The sequence below is a fragment of the Giraffa tippelskirchi genome, chromosome X, assembly GCF_054371585.1.
Source record: "Giraffa tippelskirchi isolate mGirTip1 chromosome X, T2T-mGirTip1v1.2.pri, whole genome shotgun sequence".
NCBI lineage: Eukaryota > Metazoa > Chordata > Mammalia > Artiodactyla > Giraffidae > Giraffa > Giraffa tippelskirchi.
In genome coordinates this window covers 76550877-76566059 of record NC_137289.1, presented here as the reverse complement: position 1 = coordinate 76566059, position 15183 = coordinate 76550877, and the positions used below count along the sequence as shown (strand labels likewise).

The window sequence follows — 15183 nt, the reverse complement described above, 5'->3', positions numbered from 1 at the left end:
AATTCTATTCCAGAGAATAAAGGTACTTACCATAATAGAAATCCCATCATCTATAATAATTTCCCAGATCATATTTAGAGTCAAGGGTACCCAGACAAGCATTTAAGGTACATACTATCTTGAACTAACAGTCTGTTTGAACTAAGCTATGGCTTAGAGTAGTGGGTTTCAAACTATTCTGTAGAATCTAGGGTTCCATGAAAGTGTTCAGGGGTAGTATGGGAATACCAGAAAAGCCATGTAGGTAGGGCTTGATAATGAGCTTTGCTTCCTCAGGCTAACTAGAGTAACTTCAAGTCTATAGATTTTATATATGAAGTTCCTAGTGAGGTTCTATTTGGAAGATTTTTTTATGAAGAATTTTGCTCTTTTAAACAAAGTTTCAAAATGACTCCTATATGCTTAATTAAGGCAGTAGTGGAAATGAATTAATTATTACAAGTTACTTGCAATTATTATTACGTCAGTATTCTAAAGCAGTGACATGAAGGAGTTATGTACCTCTTAAAATCTTTAACTTTATTAGTTAGTTGTATCATTTCAGCTTTCTAGAGACTTAGTTAAAAAAAAAAAGTTATCTGAAAAGAGTCCATATCAGTTTAACATGGTGTTACAAACTTGGAAAGACTGTGGCTACAACTCTGGGTTTCTTAGGACATGAAAAAATGTCTAGCTTTTAAAAAGAATATAATCATCAACCCCCTTTGTGTAGGTAATTATCAATGTTAGATTGAGAATACTTTTCTTAAATTGAACATGACAGCTAAGGGATATTAAATGAACTGTAATACTTAAGGACATTTTACCTCTCATCTTGATTGGTATTTTTACCTAAAAAATAACTTAGCATAGGATGATGGCTTAAAGGGGAACAAAGAGAACATTAAAGTTATAAAAGCATCAAGTCTATGGCAACATCTGTTTGGAGTTTAATAGTTTGTTTGAATGTTACAGGTTCTCGGTTTAAGAGAATTGCTTATCCATTGGGATTGGCCACTTTGGGAGCAACTGTTTGCTACCCCGTCCAATCAGTAATAATTGCAAAGGTAAGCTCTTTTTTTTTTTTTAATAGTTTATTTTCTTTTTTTTAACTTTACAATACTCTTTTTCAGTGATAGCTTCATTTCAGTATTTGTTTAAATTCTCAGTGTGACAATATTTAAATGTCACACAGTACCTGTAACATTTAATTTTCAGGGAAATATAGTTGGTATTAAATCTGTTGGCAAAATGTCAACTCTGTTGGCAAAATCACATTAGCATCTCAGCTTGTTAATGCCATTGTTAATTACATGATTATCACAAATAAATAGGATTAATTTGTTAAAATATAATTCAACAATATAAATGCTGGTTTGAGAATTAAGCTACAAGTGGCATTTCAGATAAGTGTGTAAAGAAGAGGTGGACTATTCAAGAAATGTGTTGGAATAATTGACATTTCAGAAAAATACTTCGACCTTTACCAAATATCATGCAAAAATATTGCAGGTGGAATAAAGATATAATGAGAAAATATAATGCTATAAAATATTAGAAGAGCAGAAAGGTATTTTTGTATAATCTTGAGATAGGAAAGGCCTTCTTAAAACACAAGCCAGAAGCCATCAAAGAAAAAAAATTAATGTATTATACTACATCAAAGTCATACATTTCTGTTGATCATGGTATGCCATATACAAAGATAAAGGATAAATGAAAAACTGGGAAAGTTACTTGCACATATATAATACAGGACTAAATAATATCATTCTATATATTAAAAGCTTCTATAAATCAGTAGGAAAACAATCAATGCCCTCTAAGAAAATGAAGAAAGTATATGAACAAACAGTCCACAAAATAAAAAATGTAGATGGCCTAATGTATTAAACATGCTTAACTTCATCAGCAACCAAATAAATGCAATTTTAAAAGATCATTTAGATATTGGCTTTCAGCCTTTCCATTTGACAAAGATTTAAAAGATTCATAACATTGCTGCTGAGAAATTGGTTTGGAAAATAGTTATATACTCTTGGTGGGAGTGTAAATTGCTACAGTATAGTGCTGAATTTCTGAAGGCAATGTGGCAATAGTATCAAAACTTAAAATGTATATCATCTTTAATGATATACCCAAGGAATAACAACAAGGGTATATGATCCCAGTTATTTGTGGAAGGGTGCTAATTACAGCGTGGTTATAATTGCCAAAAGAAAAAAAGGATGCCCATCATCAAGGGATTTGTTAAACAAATCATAATGCTCATATGCCCATCAATAGGGGATTTGTTAAATGAATTATGATGTGTTCATTATAGAATACAGACTGTGCAGCTATTAGAAGCAGATCTTCTGGTATATAAACTGATATGGAAACATCTCTGTGACATGTTGTTAAGCTTTTTAAAAAAATCACACCTCAAAATAATATGTATCGTGAGGCAAATAATTTTTTGCATAAGATATAGTAAATGAGGCTTTGTGTTATCATGATCTAGAGACTTATAGCTTTACTGTTGATTCTGACCTGGTTTTTCATATAAAATACCAGACATAAATTTTTTAATATTTGTTATTTTAACTTTTAAAAATTTATATTATTTGACTCACTTTTTGTTTTAATTAGGTAGCTGGGAAAAAGGCATATGCTACAAGCCAGCAAATGTATGAAGCAGTTAAATCACTGTGGACAAAAAACAACAAAAAAGAGTCACTTCCTGAACATAAAGAAAAAACTAAGGTAGAGTTTAAATGGACTAAAAACATAGACTGTTTTGTTTAGGTGGATATCCTAGACAGAGGTCAAGGATGGAATGAAAAGAGATGAAGGAATATACTACCTTGCATGCTATAATTTTTTAGGATATTTTATTCTTTTACTAAAATGATTTACTTATGAAAGAAAAATCTTTTTGGTAAACAGCTAGGAAGCGCTGATGAAATAGAAACACCTGCAGAAACAATTCACAACCTGAAACATTCAGTGCCTTTGCCAACAGAACTCAGCTCTGAAACAAAGACCAAATCTATATCAGGTTTGTTTGGAATAATTCATTTTTTAAATTTATTATTTTCTTAAATAACTTTATAGTATTATAATTAGTTTGAATTTATTTATGTGTTTTCATAAATGTTTTGTCCTTCTCATATCTGTAGTCTGTGTATCTTTTTAGGTTATGAGGTTCTCAATCAGGTAGAGGAAAATGTGTCTTTCTGGATTCTTCTAGTTTACAGGCTATAACAATATGTCACATCTACATAGAAGAAATACCAGGTTTCCATTTCTTGTTCTATCCCCATCCGTCTTTGCTTTCACTGTCAGTTTTATTTAGTTTAGATACTAGGAAAACTTCCAGCATAAAATAGTAAAAATAGCACAAATTATAATACTAATATCTTTGCTAGTATTAGATACAGGCAACTATGCGAGATCAAAATGTGACAGTTATACTTTCTAAACAAATACTACCATGGTTTTACTGTGATCAAAAAGAAACAGATATCATTTCAATAGTATATTCACATAAACTCACCAGTCATTGGCTTATGTAGGTTTATTTGTACTAAGTAAATGATACTATGCATCAAGTCATCTTATTACAAAGGAAATAGAACCACCTCAGAGGTAGAGAATTAGAGAATAATGAAAATATCTGCCCTTTACTGAGCAACTGCCATGGGGCAAAGAGCTATAAATGTGTTATTCAATCCTCTCCCAAAAAGCAAAATAAAAAACTCTGGTGTGTATGTAATTATAATTATTTTATGATGAATAGACTGAGGTTCAGGGAGCTTAAGTAACTTGCCCAAAATTATAGTTTACAAATAGAGTTATGTTTATAGTCTAGATACTCCTGACACTGAAATCCTAGCTCCTCCTTTGCATATAGATTATCTAATTTAAAACAAGATTTTAGTCTCTAATTTCCTCTGAGGAGATTTTAGTCTCCTCCCCTGTCACTTAATCTTTATAAAAGCTCTCACTGAGTAACAAACCTGATTTGAGTTTTACTATTTTCCTGTCACCTCTCTTTTCTAATCAAGATAAGTTATACAGGTTTTAGACTCTCTGAATAATCCACAGTTGACCATATTCCCTCAAGTATATAATATATCTGGTCATTTCTCTAAATGCCTGTCAACTCCAGGGATCTTTGTGGAGATGTTACAGCTTAACAATGGGACCAGACCATCCCTAGCCAATGTCTTTTCTTCTCACATCTGTATTCTGGAACCTTTTGCCTGCCTATCATAGGTAATGTGGCATATGAAAAGCATTCTAAGGAGACATGTAGAGGAGAGAGATACTCAGTACTATTCATCCTTATCATATATCATTCAGGGTTGATTATATAGTAGACCCAGAATTGAGACTCATTATTTCCACATTTCATATGCAATCCCAAAAGTCCATTATGTGAAAACCAGTAGTGATCATACTGCTGCTGCTGCTGCTAAGTCGCTTCAGTCGTGTCCGACTCTGTACGACCCCATAGACGGCAGCCCACCAGGCTCCCCTGTCCCTGGGATTCTCCAAGCAAGAACACTGGAGTGGGTTGCCGTTTCCTTCTCCAATGCATGAAAGTGAAAAGTGAAAGTGAAGTCACTCAGTCATGTCCAACTCTTTGCAACCCCATGGACTGCAGCCTATCAGGCTCCTCTGTCCATGGGATTTTCCAGGCAAGAGTACTGGAGTGGGTTGCCATTGCCTTCTCCAGTGATCATGAGCATAGGTTTTAAGATAGAATGTGAATCTTAATCTTAAATCCAACATTTACTAGTTCTATTGCCTGGGGCAAGTTATCTAATACCCCAAGCCTCAGTCTCTTCATCTATAAAAGAGAGTCAATAATAGTATCTTTTTGACATGATTGTTATGAGGACTAAATGAGATATTGCATGTAAAGCGAAAAGTACAATGTCAAGCACATACTAAATTCTCAATGAGTGTTACAAGATATCATTATCATTGGCCTAGAGTAATTATCCATTTTGCCAATAAACAAATTTGTCATTGAGCACACTTTGGGAGCACATTACTTAGCGGGGGAGCGCGTCCCTGGCCACCACTTCTCACCATACAGAATAGATTGTGTATACTGTCCAACAATATATTGTGACTCAGAGTGTGAGTTCGATTGCCCTCTATCATCCATATACATTTATGGTGACAACTGTTATTTTGGGAATCACAAATTTGGAAATTTGGTGACATGGACCTCTTCAAAATCTGATGAAAGCAGAATGAAATCTCTCACAGTCTCACAAGATTAATGTCCCTCTCAAATAGAGGTTGGCAAACTATGGACCTTGTGCTAAATCTGGCTCACTAACTATTTTTGCACATTCCACAAGCCAAGAATGGTTCCTATGTAATTTAAATAGTTATAAAAAATCAGAAGAAAAATGTTTCATGACAAGTGAAAATTGTATGAAATTCAAATTTTAGTATCCATAAATAAATAAAGTTTTATTGGAACACAGCCACACTTATTCATGTATTGTCTGTGTCTGCCGTCACCCTAAAATGGCAGAGTTGAGTGGTTGTGATGGAGACCTTATGGTTTACAAAGTTTAAATGTTTACTTTGGTCCTTTGCAAATAAATTTGCCGATTCCTATTTTAGAGGGAAGAGGTGAGCCATACATACATGACTCATGTTCCTCTCATGATATTTCCCAGATTATTATATGGGTCATGACACTAAATATCCAAAATCAAAATCCTGAAAGGCAAAACAAAATTTCCTACAGTCTTTTAGTGAGAGGGAGACAGAAACTCAAGCTGTCAATCAGAAGCTAGAGAGTACCATACCTGAGGAACAGGGTTGACCAACTCTTCTATAAACTGCAACTCAGCTCAGTGCCTGATTGGAGTGATGATAAGTATCAATACTTTACCCCTCCCCAAGAAAGGAAAAGAGTCCCCACTCTGGCAGATGATATCATCTGGAGCTTCTACATTTCTTTTTTACACAGTGTCCACCATGCAAATAAAACGTGTATTAGTCGCTCAGTCGTGTCCAACTCTTTGCAACCCCATGGACTGTATCCTGCCGGGCTTTTCTGTCCATGGGATTCTCCAGGCAAGAATACTGGAGTGGATTGCTGTTCCCTTCTCCAGAGGATCTTCCAGACCAGGGATCGAACCCTGGTTTCCTGAATTGCAGGCAGATTATTTACCATTTGAGCTACAGGGAATTCCTACAAATAAAATACTAGTCATGCAAAGAGACAGGAAGATGTGACTAAGAAAAGAGAAAAAAAAAATTACAGCAGACCCACAGGTGATTTAAATATTGAAGTTAGCAGTTCAGTCCAGTTCATTCGCTCAGTCATGTCCGACACTTAGCGACCTCATGAATCACAGCACGCCAGGCCTCCCTGTCCATCACCAACACCCGGAGTCTACCCAAACCCATGCCCATTGAGTCGGTGATGCCATCCAGCCATCTCATCCACTGTCGTCCCCTTCTCCTCCTGCCCCCAATCCTTCCCAGCATTAGGGTCTTTTCCAATGAGTCAACTCTTTGCATGAGGTGGCCAAAGTATTGGAGTTTCAGCTTCAACATCAGTCCTTCCAATGAGCACCCAGGGCTGATCTCCTTTAGGATGGACTGGTTGGATCTCCTTGCAGTCCAAGGGACTCTCAACAGTCTTCTCCAACACCACAGTTCAAAAGCATCAATTCTTCGGAACTCAGCTTTCTTTACCATCCAGCTCTCAAATCCATACATGACTACTGGAAAAACCATAGCCTTGACTAGACGGACTTTGTTGGCAAAGTAATGTCTCTGCTTTTAAATATGCTATCTAGGTTGGTCATAACTTTCCTTCCAAAGAGTAAGCGTCTTTTAATTTCATGGCTGCAATCACCACTGGCAGTGATTTTGGAGCCCCAAAACATAAAGTCTGACACTGTTTCCCCATCTATTTCCCATGAAGTGATGGGACCAGATACCATGATCTTAGTTTTCTGAATGTTGAGCTTTAAGCCAACTTTTTCACTCTCCTCTTTCACTTTCATCAAGAGACTCTTTAGTTCTTCTTCACTTTCTGCCATAAGGATGGTGTCATCTGCATATCTGAGATTACTGATATTTCTCCCAGCAGTCTTGATTCCAGCTTGTGCTTCTTCCAGCCCAGCGTTTCTCATGATGTACTCTGCATAGAAGTTAAATAAGCAGGGTGACAATATACAGCCTTGACGTACTCCTTTTCCTATTTGGAACCAGTCTGTTTTCCATGTCCAGTTCTAACTGTTGCTTCCTTACCTGCATACAGGTTTCTCAAGAGGCAGGTCAGGTGGTCTGGTATTCCCATCTCTTTCAGAATTTTCCACAGTTTATTGTGATCCACACAGTCAAAGGCTTTGGTGTAGTCAATAAAGCAAAAATAGATGTTTTTCTGGAACTCTCTTGCTTTTTCAATGATCCAGCGGATGTTGGCAATTTGATCTCCGGTTCCTCTGCCTTTTCTAAAACCAGCTTGAACATCTGGCAGTTCACGGTTCACATATTACTGAAGCCTGGCTTGGAGAATTTTGAGCATTACTTTACTAGCATGTGAGATGAGTGCAATTGTGCGGTAGTTTGAGCATTCTTTTTCATTGCCTTCCTTTGGGATTGGAATGAAAACTAACCTTTTCATGTCCTGTGGCCACTGCTGAGTTTTCCAGATTTGCTAGCATATTGAGTGCAGCACTTTCACAGCATCATTTTTCAGGATTTGAAATAGCTCAACTGGAATTCCATCACCTCCACTAGCTTTGTTCACAGTGATGCTTTCTAAGGCCCACTTGACTTCACATTCCAGGATGTCTGGCTCTAGGTGAGTGATCACACCATCGTGATTATCTGGGTCGTGAAGATCTTTTTTGTACAGTTCTTCTGTGTATTCTTGCCACCTCCTCTTAATATCTTCTGCTTCTGTTAGGTCCATACCATTTCTGTCCTTTATCAAGCCCATCTTTGCATGAAATGTCCCCCTGGTATCTCTAATTTTCTTGAAGAGATCTCTAGTCTTTCCCATTCTGTTCTTTTCCTCTATTTCTTTGCATTGATTGCAGAAAAGCACTTTAAAATAACTATGACTAATATATCAAATGGAAAATATGATGAACAAAATGGATGAAAGGATGGAAAATTTCACAGCCAGTTGGAACCTGTGAAAAAATCAAGTGAATATTCTAGATGTGAAAAATACCGTACCTGAAATTATGAACCCATTGGATGGGTTTAATAGCAGATTGTATACAAAAAGAGGACAGAAATAATGAACTCAAATATAGGATAAAAAAGACAAACTGAAGCCAGAGAGAAAAAAGAATGGAAAGAATAGATCAGTGGGAGAACACACTTTGCAATGATTAATATGTTTAAGTATTTCAGTTACTGAGACAGCTGAATACTGAATATCATCCCAACTTTATACTGAAGAAACAATAATAAAATCTCTAATATTCATAACTTTACTCAGCAATTTATTAGTGATCTGTCCTATTTTTGATACCTAACTTGCTTAAAATATAAATGAGACAAGGCGTGAACTAAATTATCAGTGAACAGATTAACACCTACTGGCTATTTGAGACAATAATTCATTGCTGTTTTATAAACATCTTTATTCTTTACCTGTTTGCTGTAACAGCAGCTTTTTTTAAAGTCAACTAAAAAAGCTAAGCATAAATAGTTTTTCATTAGAGATTTAAAATATGATAAAGTACAAAGAAAAACATTTTAATGATTAGAGGAATGAGATTCAAGAAGTTTTATGACTGCTAATTCTTTGGGAGGACAGAGAGCCTTTTATCAAACTGGATGAAGAAATTTCTGAAGAAAGATATAATCTTTAATTACTCAGAAAAGCATGAGACAAACTCTTTTTAAAAAGGAAGAAATCAAATGACCTAGGCTAAGTGGTTCTAAGCCAGAGGCATCCACATCACAATTTATTGAGGTTTTTTTTTTTTTCTAAAATTCACTACATAAGAATTGTAAATTAAAATTTCCAGAGGTGAGGCCTCCAAGCAGGTGGATTATAGGAAAAGCTCCACAGGGAATTCTGTATGCACATTCCTCTAGTTAATAATGACTGACATAAACTATGAATAAACAAAAAATCTGAAGCCTTTCAACAAATTTTGAGAGATGGAGATCTAAAGGCAACAGAGCCTTTCAAATTTAGGTGAGCTGACTATTTGACCAGATTTTGGACAAGAATATAAATTAAGAAAGTTAGTAGAAGTGTTAGAAAACTTAGTCAGTTGATGGACATTGTTAAGCAAATTAAACACATTCAGACTTACATAAAATAAGTATTTGTCAATGCTTACTATAGTATGTCTATTTGATAAAACTATTTCTTAGTACATTTTTCACTTGTACTGACCAAAAACTTCCACCAGAAAGATGCATTTCGAAAAGGAGCAGTCAGAACCACTGTTTCTTAACCTACTTATACTATAGACCCCATCTCAGAATGTTTTAAAATGTATAAACAAAATACACAGTAATGTATGAGCTTCCCTAATTGTATTAATCAACAGTATTTAACAACATATCTGATGAAGGGTATAATTTTGAAGTAGTAGTAAGTATAAATGTTTCAAGATATCTGCAACTGCAGTGTGATATGAAAATATCTATGGTTTCTATTAGTGACAGTCTAAGGTACTGTTAAGAGTATAGTATTGTGGTTTGTTGCCTGCATTCATTATTGAAGAAGACATTCATTTTCAGTCAGAGGTTAATGAAAACAAAGACAAATTTCCCCTATCCAAGTTCATAGATCACATGAATTCTATCACAGACTCCCCTCCTCTAAAAGGATTCCAGGTTAAAAGTCTATGGAGAACTGTATTCTTGTCATGGGTAGCAATTATTTAAGATCTGGCTGTTTTTAAAATATACTTAGTGGTGAAGTTACATATAGATCTATACCAGTTTATAAAACAAAAACTATTTCTGAAAAGGTAGGCGTAAAATAAATAATTGTATGTAAATCTATTTCTCATTTTTAACTAGAAACTAAATTCCTCTGTGGCAAAAAGGTATGTCTCTCAAATGTAAAAAAAATCATTTCAAAATAAATCAGAATTTGAAAAGTATTTAAAATTAAAAAAAATGTGAAAAAATATATTTAGTGTATGTCACAAAATAAATATAAAAATTCTTCTTACCTACTTAAACATACACAGGGTATTATATGTACCACTTTGTATATATTATTATGTTGAATACTAAAAATAATTTTGTGACATTTTGTGACTACTCTAACCCCCATTTTACAGAAGAGACAGGGTTTTGTGACATTTTGTGACATTTGTGACTACTCTAACCCCCATTTTACAGAAGAGCCAGGGTTGTTGTATTGGGAGTCAGACAAAACTGGATTCAGTCCTGGCTCCACTACTTATCACCTGGATGACACTGGTCAGGTTTGTTAACCTCTCTACATTAAAATGTCCTTATCTGTAAAACATGGATAATATAAAAATGTCATCTATCTCACGGTGGTATTCTGAGATAATGCGTGAAAATAATGTGGCATCTTGCCTGGTACACAGTCAGCTTATCAAGATCACCATTGATCCACACACTGCCAAATCCAGGTTCCATTCCCAATCTCTATCTTATGTAATCCATCAGTAACTTCTAACAGAAATGATTACTCCTTCCTCCCTGAAACAGTCTCTTTACTTGGCCTGTGGGATATCACTTACTCTTGGTTCTCTTACTTCACTGACTGGCTGTTTCTTCGCTGTCTTCTCTCCTATATTCTCCTAATATTCTTAACCTCAAAAAGTTGGAGTATCCAAAGGGCTCATTCCTTGGACATTTTCTGATGTTCTGGATGACCTCATACGGTCCCATAGTTTTAGATGCTATTTATAGCCTAAGAACATAAAATTTATAAACCAGCCCAGGCGACTCCTAAACTCTAGATTCACATTTCTAACTGCTTACTCAGTATTTGTATTCAGATATCTAGTTCAGTAAATTCAGTTCAGTCACTCAGTCGTGTCCAACTCTGCAACCCCATGAACTGTACCACACTAGGCCTCCCTGCCCATCACCAACTCTCAGAGCCTACTCAAACTCCATCACATCGGTGATGCCATCCAACCATCTCATCCTCTGTCGTCCTCTTCTTCTCCCGCCTTCAATCTTTCCCAGCATCAAGGTCTTTTCAAATGAGTCAGTTCTTCACATCAGGTGGCCAAAGTATTGGAGTTTCAGCTTCAGCATCAGTCCTTCCAATGAACGACCAGGACGGATCTCCTTTAGGATGGACTGGTTGTATCTCCTTGCAGTCCAAGGGACTCTCAAGAGTCTTCTCCAACACCACAGTTCAAAAGCATCAATTCTTCGGCACTCAGCTTTCTTCACAGTCCAACTCTCACATCCATACATGACTCCTGGAAAAACCGTAGCCTTGGCTAGATGGACCTTTGTTGGCAAAGTAATGTCTCTGCTTTTTAATATACTATATAGGTTGGTCATAACTTTCCTTCCAAGGAAAGTTTAATTTCATGGCTGCCTTCACCATCTGCAGTGATTTTGGAGCCCCCCAAAATAAAGTCTGACACTGTTTCCATTGTTTTCCCATCTATATCCCATGAAGTGATGGGACCAGATGCCATGATCTTAGTTTTCTGAATGTTGAGCTTTAAGCCAACTTTTTCACTCTCCTCTCTCACTTTCATCAAGAGGCTCTTTAGTTCTTCTTCACTTTCTGCCATAAGGGTCGTGTCATCTGCATATCTGAGGTTATTGATATTTCTCCCAGTAATCTTGATTCCAGCTTGTGCTTCTTCCAGCCCAGCGTTTCTCATGATGTACTCTGCATAGAAGTTAAATAAGCAGGATGACAATATACAGCCTTGATGTACTCCTTTTCCTATTTGGAACCATTCTGTTGTTCCATGTCCAGTTCTAACTGTTGCTTCCTGACCTGCATTCAGGTTTCTCAAGAGGCAGGTCAGGTGGTCTGGTATTCCCGTCTCTTTCAGAATTTTCCACAGTTTATTGTGATCCACACAGTCAAAGGCTTTGGCATAGTCAATAAAGCAGAAATAAATGTTTTTCTGGAACTCTCTTGCTTTTTCGCTGATCCAGCAGATATTGCCAATTTGATCTCCGGTTCCTCTGCCTTTTCTAAAACCAGCCTGAACATCTGGAAGTTCACAGTTCATGTACTGCTGAAGCCTGGCTTGGACAATTTTGAGCATTCTTTGGCATTGCCTTTCTTTTCTAGTATTCCATACATTACTGCTGGAAAAACCATAGCTTTGACTAGATGCACCTTTGTTGGTAAAGTAATGTCTCTGCTTTTAATATGCTGTCTGGGTTGGTCATAGCTTTTCTTCCAAGGAGCAAGCGTCTTTTAATTTCATGGCTGTAGTGATTTTGGAGCCCAAGAAAACAAAGTCTGTCACTGTTTCCATTGTTTCCCCATCTATTTGCCATGAAGAAAGATCTAGTTAGCAATTCAAATATAGCGCACCCAAAACTTAACACTTCATTTACCTTCTCCCAAACATGCTTCTGCGGCTTCCCTGGTGACTCAGTGGTCAAGAATCTGCCTGCCAATGCAAGAGATGCAAGTTCAATTCCTGATGTGGGGAGATGCCCTGGAGTAGGAAATGGTAACCTACTCCAGTATTCTTGCCTGAGAAATTCCATGGACAGAGGAACCTGGTGGGCTACAGTCCATGGGGTTGCAAAGAGTCAGAGATGACTGAGCGACTGAATGACAACAACAAAACATGTTTCTACATTTCCCCCATCTCAGTAAATGTCAACTCCATTCTTTAGTTTCTCAAATTAAAGAGTCTCACTCAGACAACATACCGAATCCATTTTGGAAATCCTGTCCTTAAGTTATCCAGAATTCAATACCTTTTCACCACCTCCACTGCCCTAATAAAAGCCATTATCATCTCCCTCCTGGGGTACTGCAGTCTTCTCTGCTATAATAGCTTCCTAACTGGTCCCTACTTCTATGCTTGTTTCCCTACACTCTCTTCTACCCATAGCCAAGAGTAATCTTTTAAAAAACATAATATCACGTTACACTTCTGCTCAAAACTGTCCAGTGACTTCTCATCTCTTAGAATAAAAGAGAATAACTTTCCCATGACCTTGTGTGGCCTAGCATTCCACTGTTTTCTGATTGTGACTTCTGTCACTCTCATTGCATCCACCATCAGCACATCTTGCTAACTCTGCTCCAGCCATATTGGCCATTTTATGGCTCCTCAGACATGCCTAAGGTCTGATACACTTACCATCAGCTCCTCCGGTAAGGCATTTCCCTCAAATAGCTACAGGGCTCATACCTGCACCAACTTCAGTTCTTTGCTCAAATATAGAAGGCTTTCTTTCCCTGGCCACCTTGTTTAAAATTGCAGGTCACCCAATCTCTCCATATGCCTCTCCACCCTGTTTTATTTTTCTGCATACCACCATCTGACATACCATTTACTTAACTTATTGTCTCTTTCACCCAACTTGAATGATAGGTCCATGTTGGTGGAGATTTTTATCTGTTTTGCTCATTGATGTGTCCCCCATATCAACAAGAAGTTTGTTAAATGAATGACTAATTTTTTTTTCATTTTAATACTTTATCAGGTGCTACACAGTTTATGCCTGACCCAAAGCTCATGGATCACGGGCAGTCCCATCCAGAAGATATAGATATGTACAGCACTAGAAGCTGAAATAGTCTGCATAGAGAACTACAAGATGTGTGAAGTTTCAAATAATGGTGAAAAAAATCATGTAATGGGTAACTGATGCATAGGGTATAAATTAAACCAAGTTTTCCCCTTACATCTTCTAATGTACAGTTTGACAAATCACATAAGTGACTAAAACACAAACTGAATACAATCCAAACAACATTAAATGATCGATGAGGAGGCAGAGGTAGAAGTATTAGGATGCATTTGGTGACTTTAAGGGTGTTTATAAAAAAATAAATATGTGTGTATATATAAATATATATAGATATACACATATATATTTGCTGTAGCTTTTCTGAATTATTATCAGCTAAATTAGAATGGTGTGTGGAAGGATGTGTTCCCTCCCCCCTGTTTGTTTTGCATTTCCCAGAGATGTAATAAAATATACATATTTTATGACATGGGCTTGGCTTTGTCTCTTTGTTTAATTAATGCTAACTCCTCTTAGATGTCCAAAAATAAGTCTGTTTGAGAGGACCATGTGCTACATGGGACCCCTCAGTGCTGCTTAGCATTCCTTCTACTGATTCCTGGGTAGTTTCCTATTCTCGTCTCCAGGAGAGGTTTTACAGACCTTATTCTGAAGCCTCCTATACCTGCCAAAGATGACTATTTCTCCTATTACACAGAGGAAAAAATAAGTTATTAGACATAGTCTTTCCCAACTTCTTCCCATCTATCTTCAAGACTTACTTCTTTTCAGCCATGCATCCCCCTTTTTTATTTTTTTTTTATTTTTTATTTTTTTTTAATTTTTTTTTTACTTTACAATATTGTAGTAGTTTTTGCCGTACATTGACATGAATCAGCCATGGGTTTACATGTGTTCCCCATTCTGGACCCCCCTCCCTCCTCCCTCCCCATCCCATCCCTGTGGGTCATCCCATTGCCCCAGCCCTGAGCATTTGTCTCATGCATTGAACCTGGAATGGTGTTCTGTTTCACATATGATAATATACATGTTTCAGTGCCATTTTCCCAGAACGTTCTACCCTCACCTTCTCCCTCAGAGTCCATAAGACTGTTCTATGCATCTGTGTCTCTTATTCTGTCTCGAATATAGGGTTATCGTTACCATCTTTCAAATTCCATATATATGCATTAGTATACTGTATTGGTGTTTTTCTTTCTGGCTTACTTCACTCTGTATTATGGGCTCCAGTTTTATCCATCTCAATAGAACCGATTCAAATTTATTTTTTTAATGGCTGAGTAATATTCCATTGTGTATATGTACCACAGCTTCCTTATCCATTCGTCTGCTGATGGACATCTAGGTTGCTTCCATGTCCTGGCTATTGTAAACAGTGCTGCGATGAACATTGGGGTACATGTGTCTCTTTCAATTCTGGTTTCCTCGGTGTGTATGCCCAGCAGTGGGATTGCTGGGTCATATGGCAGTCCCCCCTTTTTTTAAAGCTAATGCTTCTATTTGTGTTCCTGATCT

General features: G+C 36.7%; 2 protein-coding genes across 2 annotated transcripts in view; one reads left to right on the top strand and one right to left on the bottom strand.

Annotated features, from left to right (window-relative positions):
• APOOL (apolipoprotein O like) overlaps positions 1 to 14135 on the top strand; it is an 88963-nt gene extending 74828 nt beyond the window's left edge. Inside the window, exons 6-9 of the mRNA XM_081566541.1 lie at positions 955 to 1046; positions 2611 to 2724; positions 2908 to 3019; positions 13621 to 14135. Of these exons, the coding sequence (XP_081422667.1) occupies positions 955 to 1046; positions 2611 to 2724; positions 2908 to 3019; positions 13621 to 13709 (407 nt within the window). The 3' untranslated portion in view covers positions 13710 to 14135. The remainder of the gene's footprint in view (positions 1 to 954; positions 1047 to 2610; positions 2725 to 2907; positions 3020 to 13620) is intronic.
• The window catches only part of SATL1 (spermidine/spermine N1-acetyl transferase like 1), a 43330-nt gene continuing 34659 nt past the window's right edge, over positions 6513 to 15183 (bottom strand). Inside the window, exon 6 of the mRNA XM_081566543.1 lies at positions 6513 to 8147. The gene's annotated coding sequence lies outside the window, so the exon portion shown is untranslated. The remainder of the gene's footprint in view (positions 8148 to 15183) is intronic.